Source organism: Phyllostomus hastatus, unplaced genomic scaffold, assembly GCF_019186645.2.
Source record: "Phyllostomus hastatus isolate PE091 unplaced genomic scaffold, TTU_PhHast_1.1 phas_scaffold_501, whole genome shotgun sequence".
In the NCBI taxonomy this organism is placed as follows: domain Eukaryota; kingdom Metazoa; phylum Chordata; class Mammalia; order Chiroptera; family Phyllostomidae; genus Phyllostomus; species Phyllostomus hastatus.
The window spans coordinates 3,779,345-3,793,936 of NW_025334033.1; the positions used below are offsets into that span (position 1 = coordinate 3,779,345).

At 36.7% G+C, this 14,592-nt stretch overlaps 1 protein-coding gene across 1 annotated transcript in view; it reads right to left on the reverse strand.

The window, feature by feature from the left end:
* AQR (aquarius intron-binding spliceosomal factor) overlaps positions 1-14,592 on the reverse strand; it is a 94,153-nt gene that overhangs the window by 61,763 nt on the left and 17,798 nt on the right. Inside the window, exons 5-11 of the mRNA XM_045821980.1 lie at positions 13,906-14,026; positions 12,356-12,496; positions 9,450-9,518; positions 8,088-8,188; positions 5,692-5,768; positions 3,088-3,152; positions 1,661-1,777 (exon numbers count right to left, since the gene is read on the reverse strand). Coding sequence (XP_045677936.1) covers positions 1,661-1,777; positions 3,088-3,152; positions 5,692-5,768; positions 8,088-8,188; positions 9,450-9,518; positions 12,356-12,496; positions 13,906-14,026 — 691 coding nt within the window. The remainder of the gene's footprint in view (positions 1-1,660; positions 1,778-3,087; positions 3,153-5,691; positions 5,769-8,087; positions 8,189-9,449; positions 9,519-12,355; positions 12,497-13,905; positions 14,027-14,592) is intronic.

Here is a 14,592-nt window from a genome sequence, read left to right on the forward strand (position 1 = left end):
GATTGGAGATACTCTTCTTTATGTGCTGCTTCAATGGGGGAAATCAGCAAAGTGGGGAAAGCTAAACGATCTACTCCTCTCAGTCCCTGTGGCCATCAGGCCCTTTCTCTAGCTTACCGTCGTTCCTGCTGCTAATGGAGGCCTGCTTTCCCCCTGTAGCGGCCACAACAACACAGTTCACTGACTACCTTCCCCCCAAATCCTTATTACTCTCAATGCTACTCTGTGGCATATCAGATATTATATTTTAATTTATTTTAATATATGAGTCAATATCACTGGAATTTAATAAGGGAATGAGAAGAGGAGGAATGCTCACAGATACAAGATAAAAGAAGACGTACTGAGTTGGCCAAAAAGTTCATAGTTTTTTCTATACAATGGCTCTAATAGTGCTTAGTTGTCTTTAACTTCATTCAAAACAGTTTTGTTAGATTGCATTGTGACAGCTGTCATATCAGCATGCATTTAAAAAACCTTATCAAAATTGGTGAATTTTTTGTGCAGCCATTTTAATAGTGAAGTTGGAAGAAAATACGCAACATTTTCTGTGTATTATGCTTTATTATTTCAAAAAAGGTGAAAATGCAATTGAAATGCAAAAAAAAGATTTGTGCAGTACAAAAGTGGTTTGTGACATTTCTTGGTACTATTGACATTTGGCCAAATAATTCTTTCCTGCGGGGCTGCCTAATGCATTGGAGGGTGTTTAGCAGCACCCCGGGCCTCTACCTACTAAAAGCCAATAGCAGGAGGTAGCTGACATACTGAAAATATCCAGATCAATAAAGTTATTGGTGAAAATGAAAAATGTATTTTTTATTTTACAGAAAACACTAAATGGACTTTTTGACCAACCCATGTAACATCTAAACACATTAAAATTGTATCTCTAACTATGATCTTATTTAAAGGCAAGTGTTAGAACTTTGTTAGAAGACTTTTCTTCCAGATGACATTACAGGAAATGCAAAACCATAATAGCATGTTCCTATCCAAGTTAGCAAACAAAGCATATACATCTCCACGCTGTCAACTGCCTGTCACCATCTCACGGAAGGAGAGCCATGGAATTAGGGCACAGTTCACTTGAAATTAATGCTCATCATCTTTTACATCCCACAGTGGTTATGTGGGCTACATCACTAAATTTTACATAATTTAGTAAAATCATAATAAGCTCACATAAGATTAACAAAAGGTTGTAATATATCAGTACTAGAGGCCACCTATACAAGAATGCATTCATTTTGTTGTTGTTTTTTAAGATTTTATTTCTTTATTTTTAGAGAGAAGGGAAGAGATACAGGAAAAATAGAGAGAAAAACATCAGTGTGAGAAAGAAACATCAGTTGATTGCCTTACACCGACTGGAGGGCTGACCCAAAATCCAGGTATATGCCGACTGGGAATCGAACTGGCGACTTTTTGCTTTGTGGGATGAAGCCCAACCAACTGAGCCACACCAATCAGGGCAAAAATGCATTCATTTTGTAGACTTGATGTTACTTAAAATGAACAATTATGAATTTTCATTATTCAATTCAATATAAAGCAAAATTACTTTGGGTCATACCCTGGTATTCTCAGTTGCAATGCGAAGAAAAGATCAATTTAGAAATAAGAACAGTAAGTCATGTTCAGATACACAAATGCTTACCTGGGAAAAAAGATGGCCATCCTCTTCCCTATGAACAAGATTGGAAAGGGAACAGTGAACCAAAAGGTGGCTGTCATCCAGGATGGTATTAAACCAGCGCCTTGTGGGGAGTAGGGCCTATAAAAACATAAACATCACTGCAGTAAGTTTGCAGGTTTTCTGCAGCTAGAGCTGAAAATCACTGATATGAAAACATTAATCACATCCAAAGCACCCTCCAGTCTCACGAAGACATCATGCACAAAGCAAGGTCCATGTTGTAAATAAAATCAGTGTTGTTATTTCTCAAAAAATACAGCACTGAAAAAAATCTCAATGTATCAGCCAGTAGTTTTCAAACAAAACCCTGTATGAAATCCCAGTATGTACTGTGTGTAGGTTTAAAAATGGAGCTGCTTTGAGAAAGAAGGGAGTGAGGAACCCTGAGTGGAGACCCCTCTTCCACTTCCCACATCCCCCTACAGCAGCCAGCAAGACAATACAGCGAAACTATGCCAGTCAGTCTGAAAATCACTAATGCAGTCAGACACCCTCATTCTACAGGTGAGGTTACCGAGATCCTCAGTGGTTATAAATCAGTCACTGGCAGAGCAAGAACTTGAATGAAGATCTCAAAAATGACTGCCAGTCCAACACTCTAATCCTCATGTCAAGAAACCACCCTACCTTTCCAGATCAGGAAAAAACAGGATTTTCTTTCAATTTCCTTCATTAAAGAGGGAAAGGAAAGAAAATAAATTCAATCTGAACTACAGCAACTCTGCATCTGAACTTTCCATCAAAATCTTTTACCTACTAGTACGCAATCTTTTTTTAAAGAATCTTAATTTAGGCCCTGGCTGGCGTAGCTCAGTGGATTGAGTGGGGGCTGCGAACCAAAGTGTCACAGGTTCGATTCCCAGTCAGGGTACATGCCTGGGTTGCAGGCCATGACCCCCAGCAACCGCACACTGATGTTTCTCTCTCTTTCTCTTTCTTCCTCCCTTCCCTCTCTAAAAATAAATAAATAAAATCTTATAAAAAAATTTTTTTTAAAAAGAATCTTAATTTAAAAAATTGACAATAGCAGCTCTAACTTTCTTCATTAACCACAGTAGGCAAATTTTAAAAAGTGCGATCATTAAGATATGGCCATAAACCCATGACTTCAGCCACTGTTTACAATTCTGTGAAGGAGTGCTGAAACATGACAGGGAATAAACTGCCACTATTCATGATTAATAACTGCACCAAGACCCATGTTTCCTACAAACAGCAGCCATCAGAAAACTTCAAGAGTCAATTGCTTTTGACTTGCTTCTCTAAGACACCTTGAAATAAATATGAAGGCCAGTTTGAGGTGATAAAAAAGTATTTCACATATAATCATATGCTTAATCTTAGCCTCCTTAAATTGTGTAATAGTAAAGTAACTACTCATTTCTTACCTCTAGATCAATCATAAGTTCAATGAATCTTTCACAGTAATGAACTTTGTCCATAGTGACAGGTTCTAGACATAACAGAGAAAACAGGTTACAATTTTCTTACTTAGGTTAGTATGTGGCACTATATCCTAAAATTGGCAGTTACTTAAACAAGATCACTTGTCTCTTATTCATCAGGACTGAACTATGATCAAAGTAAGGACCTCCCACAGATTTCACAAAAAAGCCGGCCTTCTTATATCTGGCTCTACAAATATGAGAAAATGAAAACTTGGATCAGAAATATTATAAAAAGAAGATTTGCAAAAATATTTTAGTGTTAATTTTTAAAAATCTGTAATAATAATTAGATTTTTAAAAAACTTGAGATATAAAACCTAGAAAGGCAGTTTTACATTAATTCTTGCCCTACTTTTCATATTGTCTTCACATACTAAGCTTCTAGAACTTTTAAAAGATATTTTATTTATTTACTTTTAGAGAGAGATGAAGGGAGGGAGAAAGAGAGGGAGAGAAACATCAGTGTGTGGTTGCTTCCCATGCACCTCCAATTGGGGACCTGGTCTACAACCCAGGCATGTGCCCTGACTGGGAATTGAAACAGTGACCCTTTGGTGTGCAAGCTGGCACTCAATCCACTGAGCCACACCAGCCAGGGCTAGAACTTCTTTATATGCACACATACATATATGTGTCCATGTGTACATACAAAGATACCTTAGAATGCATTAAAAAATGGGTGGGAAAGATATACGCCAAACTAATTAAAGGGATACTTTTTATGACTTTTTTCCCCACTGCGCATTTTTACATTTTTGTTTTTAAATAATTACGGTGTAGTGACATGACATCCTTTCAGAGTACAAGTCCCTCATCCTCCACCCCCCATGCCAGGAAATGGCCTACCATTTTACCACCTAAAACCATCCAGTCAAGATTGTTTCAACCAAAAAGGAGATAATTTCAGATAAGTTTGAATATGATGCTTGGCACTTAACTTCTGCACTCTGGCGGATAAAGCTGCATGTTTTTAAAGTAGGTGGCCCTACTGGGCATGTCGTTTGGAGCTGAAAGCTTGTTATTCCAATTTCAGATATCAGTACATCCTATCATCGGCTTAACGTGTACTGTGTTTTTTCCTTCCTCTTGACAGCAACCCTGGCATCTGAGGTTATCCTGCACAGACTTCCTTTATAACAACTGACAGGTTCATGTTGTTTTTAATGACTCTGTACAATGGAACTACAATTCTTCTTATTCTTTTAAAAATCAGTTTTCTGTTTCCCAACTATGTAATTCATCTATCTTTATACCCTTCTTGAACCCACAGCCTTCAACATCTTGCTTCTTCCTTTGCAGCAAGTTAATAAATTTTGATCGAAACTCAAGATCAATCTAAAATACTTTTGTTTTCTGACAATACAGAAATAACAATGGCAACAGTAAATAAAATTACTGCAGGTCCAATGTTGTTGTTCCTTGACTATAAAACCTTACTAAATGATCACAGGTAAACATTCTATAGCTAGAGGCATCAATTTTTTATGACCTAATTATTACATACTTGTAGTTTCAAGCACTCATTATTACTAATTGCTGTAAGAAAATCAAATCTAAGTCCTCTTAACTGAAATATTTAAATATACTAATAATTAAGTGACTTTATGTTGATGCTGATAGTAATATTATGCCTCTAATCAGGTACAACTGATTTATAACATTAGTACTCTTCCTCATTGAATGATGGCATGATTTTCAGTTGTAAAATATTATTTGGAGGGTCAGCATTTGTAAGTAATTCTATTGTACTTTTAGTTTAAACAAAGCTACAATCTTGTGAAAATAGAACTATGTTACATCTACAGAGTTGTTCTCAGATTATATTTCAGTTAGGGATAAAACATTATTAACCAATGACATCTCTTACATGGCATATATACACCTTTATTAAGTAAACAATATTCTATTTGCATTCACAAATGTTTATAAAGATCTTGTAAAACCAGCATAAAGTAACTGGCCCTGCTTGACATGTAAGCATGTAACACACACACACACCCCAATCTATAGTATGCACACACACACATATATCTGTATAGAATGTGATTATGATATATTTTAAAGTGTATACTCTACATAGTATAAACTTATATTGGTTTCATCAATAAATGGGGGCACAAAGGAGGGGAATCCTTTCCATCTTGTCTTGTACCTCATACCTGAGAAAACCCTCTCCCTCTGCAGATAGCACGTGGTGTCACTGGAAAACACTGTGCAGCACCACGCGGTCGAGGCCATGCGTTCAGAGTCTGTGACTACCCCGTTTACCACTCTTTCCTAGCTCCTGTGTTCAGGACCTGGGTCTTACAGGAAACTCAAAAAATATTTACTAAATTAATGAACATTTCAATAACCCTGCTGATGTCTTCAATACATGGGAATTTAATATTCAGATGGGTAATATATTTGAAAAGGGGAGGACATACACTTCTGTCATTACAATTTGAAATTATTCTAAGAGCAGTTTTGGAGTAAAAATTAGTTAAGTCCTATAGGTGCATCTAAATAACGTCACAAATAAGCTGAGTAAAAGAAGATAGTTACCAGAAAGTGGGACTGATTTGAGCACAGAGATGAACTTCTGGATGAGCTGTGAAAGGAATCTTCTTTCTTGATAGGCTCTAAAATCAAAGACATAACATCGGTCAATTATTTTGAAAAATAATTACTTCAAAAGTAAAAAAGGTTGAACAAACCTTTCTTACAATGTTGAAACATTCTATTTCTTTCTTCTTCTTATGTAAAATAAATAGGCAGGTACTGCATGTTTCAAAAATTCTTGCAGCACACCCACTGTAAATTGCTGCTCTAAACAACTGTAACATTTAATCTAACCATTGGTGGGTTTCGAACCACAAGGAAGCACTATGGCCTAACACAGTGGGTGTGGAAGAGTGTTTAGAAGTTAACCTTCAATCAAATGGAGTGGAGGGAAAGGGCACTCCAGGAAGGAAGATTTTTAAGAAACAATGAATAGGCAAGCGCAGTGACTGGGGAGAGCCACAAGAAATGGCTGGAGGTTTTCGAGTGCCACTGTAAGGAGTTTAGAGTTTATCCTATGGGAACTAAGAAACCACTGAGAGCTTGTGAGTAGGAATATGACAAAATAAACATAGTTTTCTATGAGGATGGCTAGTTAGGCTCAGTATTATAGGAAATCTAGAAGAAACATTGCATAGGAATTTATAATAGTGGTTTAGTCAGGAGGCTGGCTATACAAAGGGGGACCCTTTGTATATCAAATATTGGTTATTTACTCTTGCATGTTTAAACTTCAATCACCTTCAAAATACTCTCTATTTGATGCAATACACCTATCGAGACTTTTTTCCACTGCTCAAAACAGTTTTTGAACTCATTGATTTTGATGTCTGTTAGTGCTTCTGCAGTTTTTGGTTTCACTTCTCCCACAACTGCAAACCTTTTCTCTACGAGGACATTTTTCATTCAGGGAAACAAAAAAGAGGTCACTCAGACCTAGACTGGGTGAATATGGAGGGTGGGGCAAAGAGGTCATGCCATTTTTGTTCAAAAACTGCTGAACACTCAGCGCGGTGTGGACGGCTGCACTAGTAAATCAATCGCCCATCATGAAATGGCAAACATTTGAGTCTTTAAAAAAATTTCACTCAAGCCGAACTGACTCTCTCACAAGACCACCAGCTGGTACACTGATGCAGATGGGTATTCACCTAGTGGGGGAAGCCTGTACTATAAGGGGCCCGCCCTCCAGAAGATAATCCTGATTTTTTGGGGTCCCTCCCCTGGTAAAAGCCTCAATTAGACAATAGCAGTGTGAATAGACAAAAAAGAAGATAAAGGACAAAAGATGAATTCAGTAGGACTGGCTGGCTGGATATAAACAGCTAGTCAGAGCGTTAGTGTTCCAAGCCCAAGTAGCTGAAAGAATTCAGAGGAACTGGGCAGAAAGGTAAGTTTGGGGGGAAAAACAGTATTATTTCGTTACGCCAAACTGAAGTTCATGGCAATGCATCCAAACAGAAGTACAGAGCAAAGAGTTACACAAAGACAGGAAAGCATAAACATCAGGGACACAGAGGTTTAAGTAAGGGTAAATCATACTAAGGTAATAGAAAGAGAAGGTTTTTAAAAAAGTACTCAGGTAATGCAAAGATATCATGTAATTAGTCCAAAAGGAGAGGAAAAAAGCAGTTAAAGGTGGAGGAAGATAAAGGATCATGGCTGGAATAGTCATGGAGTAAATGAGGCAAAAGCACGACTGGACCACTGAGCCTCAGAGAGACAGAAAGAAGCCTCTCCGGGGGTGCAGATCCCTCCCCTGCGTCCTACCGATAGCACTCTCCTCCATGCACACCTGCGGCCAGACTTTTATCCAATCACTAACAATCACTATTAAAATAACCCCAAACCCTCACCTGCTTCTTTAATCGTTACACTTGATTTGTTTTCTCCTTCGCATGTATCACCATCTAATACACTATAAAATGCATCTGTGTATGCTGTCTTTCCCGACTAAAATGTAACTTCCACAAGAGCAGGAATTCCTTTCCATCATGTGCTTTGCTATACTCCCTGTACCCACAGTAGCAGAAGGCAAAATAATAAACACTCAGTATTTATTGAATGAATGAATCATGGTTGAAATTTATACAAGTCATTGTTAAGAATGAGGGAGCAAGAAAAACAAAGAAAAGTTAGAGTGATAATAGCCTGAAGATTGTAGAGAAAATTGTGACCCATCCATGACAGACAGACTATAAATGATAGGCAGGGAGAAGACCATTGACATATTTATGCCCGGGCCAGAGAGAAAAGAAAGAAGAAAAACATGGCAAACACACTTCTTAGCCATGTATTTGGTTCAGACTCTGTAAAGGAAGTAACAAACCAGCCAGTGTCATCTAAGACCCACAGACCAGCACACTGAACTAACAGGGAAGAAAGCTTTGGCAACATACTGTTCTCTTGCTTCGGGATCCATCTTTTCATCATTCTTTTTAATCAAGTTCCAGAATTTTCTTAGCTTAGGTGTCTTTTTTAATTCTAATTCCAATCGTGCCTGAAAGAACAGTAAGATATTAAATCACCAGTAACTTCGCAGCCAACCCACATGAAGATTAGATCAACTACTCATTTCCTAATCTTTCATGAATGCCATACAGAGTGATGGGATAAATCCTGAAAACTGAGAAACTGACACCTGTATGTTTAAAGACTGTTCAATTCTAACACTAGTTAACAGGAAAACTGAGACAAAGGAACTGCCTTTCTAGCCAAGATTTTAAGCTCAATAGTCATTTAAATTCTTTTCTTATTTCTAAAATTAATTCCATTGTGAAAAATATAAACAAACATTAACACTTATGAGCAAAAATGATTGAAAAAGTTTGAAAAATGAGTCTGAAGCAATGAACATACAACACATATTACAAGTAAACAAGGTAATGTCCACATCCCCAAATTCTTTCTTATGGCACTTATGGTTTTTAACTTATTATTAATTATTATGTGTCTGCTTTCATCCCCATAAACTGGCACCTGTGAATGAGCTTGCGTATCTAAGTGTCTGCAAAATCACTTGCATGCAGGAAATGGAATACTGAATAAAGTATTATAGTTTTAACTCTACTCACTAAGATCTGTTAATCTGACTTTGATACCAGTAAGTATTTCTAATAAGGATCTGATAAAAAATGAAGTCATCAATGTTAAACATGATCCACACCTTCTCCTATAGCTTTTTGTATATTCCAACCCAGGAAAATAAAAATTCAATTCTGTACTGAGTCTCAACCAGAGACATAAGAATAAATCATATTTTGCTAAATTAAGTCCCTTCTATAGGAGCTCAATAGATATTACCTTATTTCACCTTACGATACTAAAATTAGGTAAAATATATATATTAACTTGCAAATAAGAACTTCAAAACTAAAAAAACTAGCTCTAGCTGATGTGACTCAGTGGATTGAGTGCTGGTCTGCAAACCAAAAGTTCACCAGTTCGATTCCCAGTCTAGGGCACATGCCTGGGTTGTGGGCCAGGTTCCCACTAGGGGGCATGCAAGAGGCAACCACACATTGATGTTTCTCTCCCTCTTTTTCTCCCTCCTTTCCCCTCTCTAAGAATAAATAAATAAAATCTTAAAAAAAAGAAACCCTAAAAAACTACATCTATAATTGAATTAATGCATAGTAAATTGATCATTTCTTTTTAAGTAGGAAAGAGAATTTTTAGCTACCATTTTATATTAAAGCTACATAGTCTAAAACCACGTTACACTTACATATATAAGTAAGTTTCTGAAATTAGATACTTACAGGCTGTAAGCCCATCCACATTGGGAGGGAGATAAGCTGCTGTACTTGACTTCGTATCAAGTCTACTTCCTGTTTAAAACATGAAGAAAACAAGTTTATAAACAGCACCAGCATTTTAACCTAAGTCTTTACATATGCCTTTTTAAGTTCTGGGGGAAGAGGGGTGGGGGGAGAACATGCCACCAATACTTCCAAATTAATGACACTGTAACATTAAGAAGTTAAATACTTTGTTTTAAAAGATATAATCAGTCCTCATTATTTGCAAATTCTGCATTCAGGAATTCTTCTCCTTGCAGAATCACGTCTGTAACCCCAAATTCAATACTCCTCACACTTTCACAGCCATTCACAGCTCATAGTAGCAAAAATCGTGAACTGCCCAACATGCACATTCTCAGCTCTGCCTTCTTACTTCAGCTCCTCTATAAAGAAGTGTCATGGTCTATTGCAAGGATGTCACACTCATTTTTACCAGGGGCCACATAAGCCTCATGGTTGCCTTTAAAGGGCTGAATGTAATTTTAGGTCTGTATAAATGTAACTACTCCTTAACAGTTAAGTGAGAGCTGGGCACTGCTGCTGGGTAGAAACGAAGTGCCAGGCTGGATAAAACAAGGTGGAGGGCTGGATTCAGCCCAAGGGCCTTGTGTTTGCCACCTGTGGTCTATTTAATGTCATTTTTTCACATTTTTGTGCCTTCTGTTGGTGGCTTTGTTATTTAAAATGGCCCGCAACCACAGGGCTGAAGTGTTGGCTAGTGTGCCCAGGCTCAAGGAGGCTGTGATGTGCCTTACCGTGAAAATGTGTGTTATCTAAGGTTTGTTCAGATGTAAGTTGTAGCACCATTTGCCAAGTTCAACATTAATGAATCAACAATATATAATATGTAAAGTGTCTTTAAACAGAAACACATATAAAACAAGAGTATGTATTGATTAGCTGATGAAAATGTTGTGAACTAGAAAGGCTTGCTGATCCTAAAAATCCTATATTATTCCTTAGGAGTGATGGTTCAGTTTTGGCTAATTCAGTGCCCACAGCTTTAAAGAACTACCTGAGATAGAATTGACAGTAAACTGAAAAAGACAGAGGATTTCAATAAGCTAGCTTTTAAGTTCATTAAAGCTAACACCAAACTAATACTAATTAAATCTTGTTTCTGTTCAATTTTTGATAAGGAATCACATCTATCTAAATTTATATTTTCTTTTAGTTTAATCAATATTAAAGTTTAGTAGTAGCATTCAATGGGGCATCATAAATCTATTTTTTTACGTGTCTACAAGATCCATGTGAGGTAGTACATGGAAACAGGTAACAACCATTCCTCTTTTGATACATTTAGTCTTCGGGATAAAAAACGACCCGTGCATTCCCTTAGGAGTCTAAGTGCACTATCAATTCAGAGGCACTTTTCTTTAAATAAATAGGCACATACCTCAGATAACCACAGTAGGGAAGCACACATAAAATATTAATTATTGTAAATATTTAATTTTTTCGAAGATAATCTTATGAAGGATTAGAAATGTATCATATCAACCCAAGAGATTTTCAAAGATCATCCTCAAGCGCCCTTGATCAGTCGACTCAAAGAGGCTCTCCTGCTGCCCTGCCGCCCTGCCACCAGGGCGTGAGGTGTGACCCAAGGGCACGAGACCGTTCCTGTGTGCAGCTCGCAGCACAGACCTCATCACTCAGAGCTCCTAATAACCAGACTCTCTGCTGCTTTACCCTGGAGAACTTCCATTCTCATTATCATTTTTTCTTAGAGTCTAACAGAAAAAAGGAAAGAGCAAGTCCAGATCTACTGAAAAGCAAACAGGTCTTACAAAATGGTTTACTAACACATTGCGTACTGCATAGAAGTCTCTAAGACATACGCCAGGGACCGCACATTTTTGGGCAAACTGCACATTATTTAAATCATCATAACTACAGATCATAATGTACTTCAGGTGTTGTTCTTCAATAATTATAACATTTTTCTTTACAAAAACAATTAAACAACTAATTAAACAATTGAAGTTCCTAGTACTTTTTTAACATATGGTACTGCGTAAAACATTTTCCTCTATGAAGAGGGACCAAACAAAATTTACATAAGTATCTAGATTTGCTCCTTTTTCCATGGGCAACACAAACTCTGCAGGCTCTTGTAGGAAATTTTTTCTTTCCACTCACTAGAATACACTTGGGTTCATGCTTCTTCGTATCACCTGACAACCTTGTGGGTGGATCTTTACGAGGTGCTCTCCTTGCACCTCCAGAGGAAGGGCTGGATGGATTTGTCTCTGGTTCTGGAGAGCCTTCAATATTGTCATCCGTTATCCAGTCTTCTTGCCACCAATAGCAGAAACTGTTCTTCATTTCCTCTTGGCCCTTGTTGATAGTTTCTATTTCCTTTTTCATGTTGATATAGTTTTCGATGAGCTCATTGTAGCTTCCCTGTAGTTTCTGGTAGCTCATTGTGAGTTCATTGAGCTTCCTGACAATCATTGCTTTGAACTCAGTATCTGATAGATGAGTTGCCTCTATTTCATTTAGCATTCTTTCTGAGGCTTCCTCCTTTTCTTTCATTTGGGAATTGTTTCGTTGTCTTCCCACTGTTTGTGAGACTCTTCTGATAGCAGAAACTGTTTATGCTTCATTTTTGCTTGTGGATTGAGGCGTGCAAAACACTAGAAAACTCATGAGCGGTCCGTATCATAGCACGTGAAACACGAGAAAACTGGTGAGCAGTACGAAATGTGTTAAGAAGTGGCTGAAATCAGGCTCTTAGCATTATCCTCATTCCCCACTACTATGAATTGAAGAGGTGGCTACAGAGGTAATCTCATCTACATTAAACATAAAAGAACAAGAACACCTAAAAGTTCTCCCAAAAGATAAAGTAAAATTACCAAACTATTGAAGCAATGATCAAGGAAAAGCAGTAAGACTGTCTGTTCATGCAGTGAAAATTCACCATCAGTTTCAGCCAATGCTGCTTTCAAGATACACTTGAAAAAGAATGGGAAGTGGTCTGGCTTCTTCTTGAAAGTCTGAAAAGAGAATAAATACAACATTCATTTTTAAATGGCTTGCTCACCTCTTTTTCTCCCTTAAACAAGCACTGGTAAATTTTTTAGGTCTTAAAAAAACAAACAATTACCAAAAGTTTATTTGCTTACTTATAATTAATGGTAGCAAGTCAAATACATGTTTCTGGACTATTGATAGTTACAGAAATCTTTACATTCTTATCTACTAGATAATTTCATCTGGATATTCCAAAGGCAATTTAAACCCAGTAAATCCAAAACTCAATTCAACAATTTTTACCCTCCAAAGTATTCCTCAATCCTCTTTTACTGATCTTGTTAAGTGGCATTATCATCTATATTCAGTTGCCCAAGCTTAGAAAGTTATTAAAAATAGTACCTTTCTCTAATGCTACAGCAGTAATCAAACCCAATCAATTCTACTTTCTAAATTTCTGTGAAACCTCTTCTCTTAATCTGTATTGTCATTTCTCTATTTCAAATCACCAAAGTGGTCTTTATAATATACAAAATGATCAGGCCATTCTCTGAATCAAAAGATTTTCCCTCTCTTTTCCCATAGTACAATAGGTAGAAGCAACTTCAAGAAATTCCTAAGATCTCTCAATGAGGTACAAGGCCCATATTTTAGTTTGGACTCTAATCAGCCATAAAATGTAGTAACTTAATGAATATTTGACAGAAGTGACCATGGTTTTAATTTTAAAGAGTCTACCACTTTTTCACTTTAGAAACCATCCCTTCATAAGGGATGGCAAGTATCCCTGCCTTTTCTCCATTTAAAAAGAATGATTGGAAGGGAGGAAACTCTGGATGAGCTGGCCATTTTGTGGTGGCCAAAGGAAATCTACATTTTGAACCTCTACTGACCATGCCACCATTACACTAAGCACAAGAAGAAAGTGTCAGTCTATTAGAAATTTCAGAAAAGAAAAACAGATCCCAAGTCAGAGACAGAGAAAACTGAAATCATAATAGACATCTGTCTTGACCTTGGAAACACTATTTTATATATGTAGAACTACAAACGTGTTTCTGCACTTCCAGGTGGGAAACAAGGCACTGGGAAATATTAGCTCATTTGAGCACCATCTGTTTGCACCAATTAATACAAACTTCCCTTCCTCTCATGTGAAGGTGTACGTGATCGATGCCATTCTTTGTTTTAAGCACAAAGCAGAAAAATAACTCCACATTCATAATTTTTTAATTAAGTTAGTTTGAAGAAAGTATTGAAACTAAATAAAATCTAGTATTATTTTTCATATATCGATTCATTATCTCAACATCTACTTTGTTACTGGATAAAGTTCTATTCTAAAAGCATTATTTATCACCAGTAAAAAGTTCTGCTATTTTGTAATAAATGGCTTAAGTGAGCACAGTACAAAGTTGCTTAAATCTGTTACCTCCCATGCAGGGACATTTTCTCTGAACTTCTCATTCACCATACAACAGATTGACATTAAATAGGCCTTGCTGGACACTTCTGGAGAGTAATTCATCCAGAGGTAATTTTCAAGATACTGGCTGTGAAGAATAAAAAGCACAAAATATTTCATTAGTTGGTAACACTTGTAATGTTATTCACTTGAAAAGGCATAATTATTTATAACTCCCTAAAAACATTTTGAATATCTATAATTATAATTTGAGAATCCTTCACAGATTTACCTGTAATCTAGGTCCCTGCTACCTACTACAAACTTAATGTATAGCAAATTCAGTTTTGGAGAATGAGAGTCTTATATTTTAAATAGAAAGACACCAAAAGTTACTGACATGTAGTTATCATCATCAGAACACTAGATATTCCCTTATCTAAGGCTCTCTGTAGGGTAAAAAGTAAAACTACCTACTAATAAATATCAACTCTAAAACAAAAATGATAAGATGGGCAATTTCAAAGATAAATGTATTAGAAAAGTTACACTAACTCCTATTAGAACTAAGTGACTTCCAGAAACAGAAAGATAACAAAGAGTCTTTGTGATATTTAATTTATAAGGTATTCAACATAAGTCAGTTTTCAAGATAACTGGCATCTTCCCCTTAAGGATGCCAAAATTCTTATTTTAAGACCTTGGTGAAAATAT